This window comes from Athene cunicularia (genome assembly GCF_003259725.1).
Source record: "Athene cunicularia isolate RWA chromosome 1 unlocalized genomic scaffold, athCun1 chr1_part1, whole genome shotgun sequence".
Lineage (NCBI taxonomy): Eukaryota > Metazoa > Chordata > Aves > Strigiformes > Strigidae > Athene > Athene cunicularia.
The window spans coordinates 10580949-10590008 of record NW_020799091.1 but is presented as its reverse complement, the minus strand read 5'-3'; the positions used below and the strand labels follow the sequence as shown (position 1 = coordinate 10590008).

The following is a 9060-nucleotide window of genomic DNA, read 5'->3' as shown; positions in this document are numbered from 1 at the left end:
ATATATATATATGCACCTTCAAAACAGATTAGCACAGTACTCACTCTGAGTGACATAAAGCCCCTCTGTTGACTTATCCTCATGCCCATCAAAGTCTCTGCTGGCTAGCTGCCTATTGGCTGTCTCCAGTCGTTCTGCAAAAAACAGGAAATACTTTAAGTATAAATATATGTATATAAAATTGTAGGCCAACCAAGAAAATAAGATGCATGCCAGCAGGGCAGTATAAATAGACTCTCTGAAGGAGGATATTAAAATGGAGGCTGACACATACATAAAAGATGAGGCCTTTGACCTCTTCCATGAAACTGTGTCATTCAGATTTACAGAAACTGGAGGAAGAGCCTCTGACATTCACGGCTGACATGCCCAGGCGCTTCATCTCTCACACTGTCCAAAATGCACAAGGCATTTGCAATCTGAATTACCCAGCTCTGCAAGGGGATGGCTGCCTTCCCACAGAGGACTGCTGCCCCTGGTGCAGTGAGATGCCCTGGGGAAGGCAGTCTCCAGACCAGTGACACCAATCTTTGGTGATGCCCTGCGAAAGGAGCAGTTTTCTGCAGCCAGAGACAGCTCCCCCGTGAAGGTCCTGACTTCAAGTGCCCCTCTCCTTCAAAAAGACCACACGACCCTCCTTGCACCACTGCAATAAGCATGAGCCAGCTTCCAGAAGGCATCTCACAGCACAAGATGGTACTAAAGTACCACATCAGGAACCTAGACAGGTAATAGCTACCCAACATACTCTCGATTTGCTTTCTCAGAAGGATATACGCTCAATTTTACGTTTTTAATACAAGTAAGAGATACCCTTTGATACTTGCTACTGGTTCATGAAGGCACTCAACTTTGAGATTTATGGGTTGTACAGCACTGCTCTACGTTGCAACTTGCTCTTCAGCTTGTTAGAGCTGGATAAGCCTTTGGGACTGGTGGCCTTACTGTCAAATCACTATTTGCAAGTACTAAAAGCAAAGGCACCATCTGAAGCTGACTCTCATATTTTGCCAGAAGGTTTCCTTTCCACCAGGGGGGTGACAGCAGTTTTGTCTTATGCCAATGAGCAGGGCCAGATTTCTCAAGACATGTATCTAAAACATGTGAAGCTACTCCTCTAAAGCCTGCTGCTCTGGAGTTTGTGCAAAGCGAAACACCATGTTAAGTGGGGAAAAAAAAAAAAAAGACACAAGCACATAACATACCACGGAGATCCCTGTTGAAGTCATGAAGTCTCCTAATTTCCCCTTCGAGTTTGTTTCTCATTGCTTTGTCCAGAGACTCTCTCTTAGTGGTGGTCTTGACCAAGCCCTCATAAGCTTCTGAAATCCTCTGAATCTCTATTTCAAACTAAAAGGAGAGAAAGTTCTTGTTAAAGTCCAGCAGGAATGTGTCCCGTGTTTGTCCAGCACGTTTCAGCGGGGCATGGGAGTTGGGGCGATGCTCGTGCTGAGTGTCACGCCAGCCACCAGCTCCGCAATGACCAATCCCCTCAGCAGCAGTACTGGAGGCTCCTGCAGTGGGGACTCCCACAACCGCCCTGTGGGGCAGCTTGCCATCCCACAACACACCCTGACACCCTGCTGGCAGTTCCCCAAAAAGCTTTGGGTAGCGTGGACTTGATGTAACTGCTCAGTTGTCTTCACTCTACAACTGAGGTGGCTGCTTTAACATCATCCAAGGGAAGAAATGAAGGAAACAGAGTATTGGTGTTGGCTGTATTCTTTCCTAGAAAGGGTTGTATGAGGCAAGATTTATTATTCTGCCAGATCCCTGATCTAAAACAGCTCTGAGTTTTGCGTGTCACCAGAAGAGTTTTAGGCTCAGCTTTGACCTCATGTCAGTTTTAAACTACTGTGGTCCACTCTGTTCTATCCTCGACTGAAGTCTGCTCTATAGAAGAGGAAATTCTCTATAAAACATCAAACCAATTGTTTGGGGTTTTCAATCTTCTTAACTTCATCTTGAAATCTGGTAAAGTGCAAGGAGGGCATGTAGAGGAAGCCCTTAACAGTGAACTTGCATCTTAAGACCAGAGAACAAAAGACTGACAGGAGGATAGTCCCCAGCAGAGTTTTGCTGTTCAGGTCAATCCCATCCAACTCTTAATAAGCTGATGTTGTGTTAAGTGTTACAACTTTGCTAAAATCGTTGTTGCAGGAATGATCAATGCTGACGTGGGAATCTGCTCCTGCATGCCTGGCTCTTGTGTTTGTGGAGAAAAGCCTGATAATTTGCACAGGCTGGAAAACCACAAGATATATATAGCCTCCCGCATACCTTTCTAAATCTGGTGGTTTTTTAGCCTCTTGAATTGTGGGTGGGGAAGGATTTGTGATTTGTGAAGCCAGGGTGCAAGCCCACCTCCCCTTGCTGTGGAGACAGGTCCTTCTCCAGGGCCTGTTAAGCTTTAGGTGTCATTTGCCAGCTGCAGCACTTGCAAAATAAAACGTTGTGGGGATGCTGGAGCTGTCACCCAGCTGTCTGCATAGAAACTTGCAGCCAGGCTCCAGCAGCCTGGACCTGGACTTACCACAATGCAGGGACCACTCTATCTGAATATGGCCCATGGGCATGCAGCACCTCTGAACCATGCACCGAGGAAAGCCCTGCAGAGCCATCATGGGGAAACCTGGTTACCTTCCCTGATTTCTGCTTTCAGCTCTCTCAGGCACAAAAGCTGAAACAAGTGGCAATGGGCAAAGCCCACAGTGGTCCCCGTGACACCTTGAGTTAATACCTTGCTGGGTATCACATCACCTTCTCACACTGGTGGTGATTTAACAGCTTGCAGGTATTTCAAAAACATACAAGCTGCCCCCTTACACGCATGACATTAAAAGGTACCGTATGTAGATTAGTTCTTAGCTAACAATTCTCCACAGCTCCAAGAGGAGGATGACCTGTTGAGCCAGTCATATCCCACACTATGACACTCCTTCTTGGGTGAACTACAAACTTACTCATGTTATTCTGACTTTCCATTTTGGTTTTCGAAGCAGAAGCTCCAGGAAGACCGTTACATTTTTCCTAACCACATCTAGAAAAGCAGATCCTTCTTCCCCACCCTGCTGATGCATAGCCAGACACCTAATATGTTCCCACCACGAGGACAGCACACTCAGAGGAACGCGGCATAAATCCAAACCTGTTCGAAATTCAGACTGAACTTTACTGTGGTTCAAAAAAAGTCAGAGTTTTATTTTTCTTCATATGCATGGCAATGCAAGCTTGTACAAAAAAGCCTCAAAAAAAAGTGTAAACTTTTTTGAGAAAATCACCCAGAGCACTGTGTGCAGTTCTGGGCTCCACAATTTAAGAAGGATGTGAAGGTCCTTGAATGCATCCAGAGGAGGGCAACAAAGCTGGTGAAAGGGCTGGAAGGCCTGTCCTATGAAAAACAGCTAACTTGCTGAGGAGGGGAAGTGGAGAGGGAGGTGCTGATTTCTTCTTCCTGGTATCCAGTGACAGGATGAGTGGCAATGGTTCAAAGCTGCACCAAGGGAGGTTTAGACTGGACATCAGGAAGCATTTCTTTACTGAGAGGGTGGTCAAACGCTGGAACAAAGTTCCCAGAAAGGTGGTCGATGTCCCAGGCCTGTCAGTGTTTAAGAGGCATTTGGGCAATGCCCTTAATAACATGCTTTAGCTTGGCCAGCCCTGAACTGGTCAGGTAGTTGGACTAGATGATCCTTGTAGGTCCCTTCCAACTGTATTCTATTCTATTCTATTCTATTCTATTCTATTCTATTCTATTCTATTCTATTCTATTCTATTCTATTCTATTCTATGATCTACAATCAAAAATCTATATTTCATGTTAATTTTCCAGAATCAAAATGACATGTTGATAAGTGACTCCAATAACAGCATAGTTACAGCTACTTGATTCAGCTACAGTTTTCTTGAGATCAGTGCAACCTCCACTAACAAAAGTTTTCTCTTCCTATAAGTAGTTAGAGGCTATATTCAAGCTACCTCACATTGCTCTCTTTGACCATTGAAGCAGACTGAACTTCTCTCTCCTTGAAAGGAAGGTTTGGCTTAGCAAAAATAATTTTTTAAGCACTTTCCTGAATCCTTAACTACATGATCCTAACCACTGTGCTCAGTTACATGCCTTGACACCTGTCAGTTCCCATGCCTCTGCTCTTCTGGGTGAGCCACTACCTGCAGGAGAAGGTGCCTGCTCCAGATTGCTCCTACCACAGCAAACCAGATTTGACAACAGGCCAGAGGGTTTCTACAGCCCAAGAATCCTGCCCAACACTGCTGGTTACTACAAGAGCTCTGCTCTACCTGTTATCTGCTGTTATTTCCCAAAACACATCACCACACAGGTGTCCTCCAGCCCCAGAGGCAAAGACTTGCTGCAGGAAAAGCAAGAAACTCCCATCAGCACTGAACAAAATTAAAGGAGAGCAGAAGAACAGCCATAAATTGTGTCAGTGTTTCTCAGCAGCTCTGCAATTTCCTTTGCCTTCTTCTATGGAGGGGAAAAAACAGTTCAGTCCCTTCTCTGTCTGGTATCTCCTAGAGTCAACCCACCCAAACAACCTACACACATGGCATGGGGAAGAGCCAGCCCAGCCTGGCAATTGAACTTCAGCAAAGTAACACCATCCAACAAAAAAACAACAGAAAAAAAAAAAAAAAAAAAAAAAAAAAAGACAAAGTAATGCTCTGCTTTTGCAAAAAAAAAGCTCAAAGTAAAATGTGTACAACCCCTCTTCCCCACCAATTGTTTTTAGGTAAGAAAACCAGACAACTCATCAAACAGCATGGATTAATCACCACCTTGTACCTCTCTGCAAAAAGTCTGTTCAGACAGGACTTGGAATTTGACAACCCTCAGGGCTGATCTGTTTGTAGGAACACCAGGGAGCCCTCCACATCAGGCTGATTTTCTCTAATTTATTCTCCTACTCTGTAATGAATAAAAGTGATGGAAGGGTGGCTCTACCTAGAATAAACCTGTTATGCACAGACAAACAAGCAGTACTCCTCATGACCCTTCCACTTACAAGAAAAGGGAAGAGTTCTCACACACAAAGTACGTAATTTAACTCACTGTCACGTTTTCAGAGGTGATGTTCAGCTGAAACTGTGGGAACAGAGGAGGACCTGCCCTGTCCTTGTGTTCAAACACATTAAAAACAGCATGTGTTAAGGCTTTGGTTCAGGACATTTTCCCAAAGAAAGTATGCACTTAAGCATGTGTTTCACCTTTAGTACTCTGCTTACATTCCCCAAAAGTCAATGGGACTCGAGTCCACACTCTGTTGACTGAAGTGAGACTTCAGCCCATGCTTGAATACCTTTCTGTTGGTGTCTGATGCAATCGACTCACAGGGCATCCAAGATAAAGAGAGAGACATTTCCAAGAGTGTAAAAGGAAATCAGAATATTTTTAGGGCATCGCACTCAAATACCTTTTACTGAACAATGAAGCTTTTGTAAAATTAATAGCTGGAATATTTCTTTTTGCCCATGAAGGCCACAGGGAAGTCAGCATTAAAACCTTCACAGTTAATGTTGCTGCAGAAATTTCTCAACTGAGTTTAGGAAATTCTGTGAATAAGGTCAACTCATCTAGTTGCAGAGGAGGAGGCTGAAAACACAAGAGCAGCTACAAAACAACAGGTCTTTTTTCTAACCTGTTTGAACAGACTGTCACAGATTTTTCCCAAAGCTGAGGCTGGGACATGGTCTCTCAGAGCTGCCTTTTCTCCTGTGAGGAGTGTCTCCAAGAACACCCTGATCCCACAGCACAGAAAAAAACTGAGCTCCTATTTAGACTCCTAAATTCGGAGAGAAAAGACCTGTAGCCTAAGCCCATTTGTGCATAAGTGGCAGGAATACATAAATGAAATAGCAGTGTAGAATCCTAAATAATCCTAAATCATTTGGTCTGGGTCCCTGGGACCTAAAGGCAGCAGATCTAGGGAGCATCTCTGCATCACCTTCAGTGACCTCTGATTTTTAAGCAACTTATTTGTTTGATTTGGCATTTCACCTTGTCACCTCAGGCCGTGTGCAAGACATTGCCCTTCACTGAGGAAGCCATATAGAAAAGAGCACCCTCTTCTCTTTTAGGACCTCTTCGCAAAAAGGGTCTTTGAGCAAAACCTTTACCACATGGTTCTTTCAGGTAAGAGGGCAGTGCTTTTTGAACCAACATGTTCAAAGGTGGGTGTCTAACATCAGCTCTTAGCAACCATAGAACAGTCACTTAAAGCCTCTGAGACAACAAAGTTAACACATTACCAAATAATGGGCAACCCATCAATGGCTGTTACACTTCCACAGAGCACAGAGTGCCACATGAGCATATTGAGGTGGACAAGACCACTCAGGACAGATGTGGCCATGCTCTTCAAATTCTTCTCATCTGAAGCTCTGCTGCCTGTGAAAACGGTGCAGGACTTGGCTGCACCAGGAGCAGACTCTGCCCATGGGAGACTTCCAGGGAAAGCTCCAGTGAGGCCAGAACAGAAAGATGGAAAGGGAAGGTCCCCAAGTGACACATGTGATGAGTTTGCCCCATTTCACCCTAAAGGCAGGGGAGCCCACAGGCCATGGGCACAGGATTACACTTCAGGGAAACCACCATGGAGAGGCAATGGTTAAGAGATGCCACTAGTGCATCCCCATTGTGGTGACATGACTGTGAAGAACACCTTGGGGGACTGAAATACAGAAGCACCAAGATGGTTGTGCTGCCCAGGCCTCATCCCCACCTCTCCACATACCTTCTGCAGCTTGTCTGCCTTCTCATAGTACCCCTCTAGCTCCTGCCGCAGCACGTGGTTCTCCTCAGAGAGCATCTCTACCATCTGCTGCGCCCGCTCCACGATGGCGAAGGCGTCGGGCGTCAGCTGCTGGCCCGGCGGCGGCGGCGGCGGTGTCTGGGCAGCAGCAGGGGCCGGCAGTGGGGGCAAGGTGCCCGGGAGCAGAGGGCCGGTGGCAGCGGTGGCCTGCGAGGACATGGGGCTGTGCTGCTGGGCTGGCGGTGGCGGGAAGGGTGGCTGGCATTGTCGGCTGTGGGAAAGCACAAATGGAGGAGGTGTTAGAGACACGCACTCTCGAAACGCATGCAGGAGCTTTCACCTAATGACTGCACAATTTATTAATAGAGTTATAACTGTACAGTCATGATTCTGGTCCTTAGTCACTCCTAAATACCAACAATCACAGCAGGGACTGGGTAAATTGTCTCCTCGCCTGCTCTTGACAGTGATGTATACCTCTGGCACGAGTGGATAAAGGAAGCATTGACTCAAAACCAGCATTTTTGCCTAGGTACGCAGCTAATATTTCAGCAGCCAGCCAGCCTCTCCCTGCCCCCCCTTGCCACAAACCCCACTGCTGAGAAGTGTAAGCCAACGGGCTCGAAGGAAACACAAGGGATGCATTACTCACCCTTCGAACACCGCTCCCTGCCCGGAGTGAGACTGGCTGATCGGCTGAATTAGGAGGCGAAAGGAAGTGATGTGAGCGAAGCAGCATCCCCGAGCAGCTTTAGCAAGCGGTAAAGGGAAGGGCTGCTGCAGAGCTGCTGGAGGCACAGCCCTGGTCAATCATGGCAAGCCATAAAAGCCATCTTCCAGTGCAAGACCTCACTGCGTCACTCCCTGACCAATGGCATCCATCATCCACCAGGCTCATGTCGGGGAAGGATAAGAAGCAGTGAGCCAGCAGTGGACCTGCTTCTGGGCTGTGCTGTCTGATGGCGGGCGGCTCTTTAATCCACCTGAGTCACAATATGCAACGGCTGGAAGATACTCCAGGAGGACATCTTAGCAGTTTGGTTAACCCTGCTGCTGGTGGCCAGGCAAGAGAGGAGTCCCTCACTTCTGTCCTGCTTTCAGCCCTGCGAGCTCAAGAAGTGAGACTGCCCCTGTTTCAAAGGGGGGAAATTTAGGCAGGGAGCAGCTCAAAGCTTGTCTGCACTAGACCCATCTCCAACCTTCCAGCCACTGCACAGCCTCGCAGCCTCAGGCAGGGTGAGCAGCCCCATGCAGAGCCTCGCTGTGCACAGGCTGAGCCATTCCTCACCCCAGATGCCGAAGTTGTGAAATTTCTACACAGTGCTTGTCTAAGAGACTCAACCCAGACCACATGGGACATCTGTGTCAGAGCCCAGTTGGACTGGAAAATAAGCTGGCTGCTGGACCTCACCTGAAGTCTGCAATCAAGCACCTTCTGAAAGTTGTATTTCAGCTTAACCACAAGCTATTAGGCTGGCTATAGCTATAGTTGCCTTTATTTCTCTACCGTACATGAGGCAGGAGACCTAACAAACAGAAGTATTTACCCCATTTGGCCTCAAAGATCTGTGAATGCTGTTTTTCAGACAGACAATTTTGTGCTATATAAATACATATTAAATATGATTAGTGTTGCATTCAGCACCTACATGGCTTCTCAAAGCAGAGTTTTCAAAAGCTCTCAGCACTGGCTTAATTCTGCTGATAATAACCCATCCCTGCCTTCAACTGCAGCAGAATAAGAAGAAAAGCGAAGGCAATTTTAAAGCCCTTGCCCTAAAAGCGAGCAGTGGCTGCTCTAACAAGCTTGTCCCCATCAAGCCACACGACAGTGAGGAAAGCCAGCAATTGTCATATCTTCTGTCCAAACTAGAGGGAAAGCAAATGGGGCCCTGCAGACCCCCAGACACAGCGCACAAACAACCCCACACTCCCATCCCAGCTCTCATGCTTTGCACAATGCATCCACCGTGGCACAGAAAAGTACTGAAATGGAGCAAAGACCAGCGACAAGCCCATTCCCAAACACAAGCATACCACTAACCTGGCCAGCAGCACAGACCCTGATTCAGGTTAAGCATCCTGGGGAAGAAGATCGCAGCCAAGCTTCGTGCAGCCAGCACTGGAAAAGCCTGTGCTGAGCTCGCCCCTGGCCTCAAGAGGACTTACCTGCACAGCATAGACACACCCTAAGGCTGTCTATGTTCATTTATCGGGCTATCCCCTGGTAAATTAAACATTCATGGAGGCAGCACAGGAGAGGGCCTATTCCTCCTGGGCAGTTCCCCAG

At 47.0% G+C, this 9060-nt stretch overlaps 1 protein-coding gene across 3 annotated transcripts in view; it reads right to left on the bottom strand.

Moving 5' to 3' along the window:
- The window catches only part of AMOTL1 (angiomotin like 1), an 81512-nt gene that overhangs the window by 26901 nt on the left and 45551 nt on the right, over positions 1-9060 (bottom strand). For all 3 annotated transcript variants that reach the window (XM_026848967.1, XM_026848975.1, XM_026848984.1), the window contains 3 exons: positions 6753-7041; positions 1206-1350; positions 45-134 (listed from right to left, as the gene is read on the bottom strand). In XM_026848967.1, the coding sequence (XP_026704768.1) occupies positions 45-134; positions 1206-1350; positions 6753-7041 (524 nt within the window). The remainder of the gene's footprint in view (positions 1-44; positions 135-1205; positions 1351-6752; positions 7042-9060) is intronic.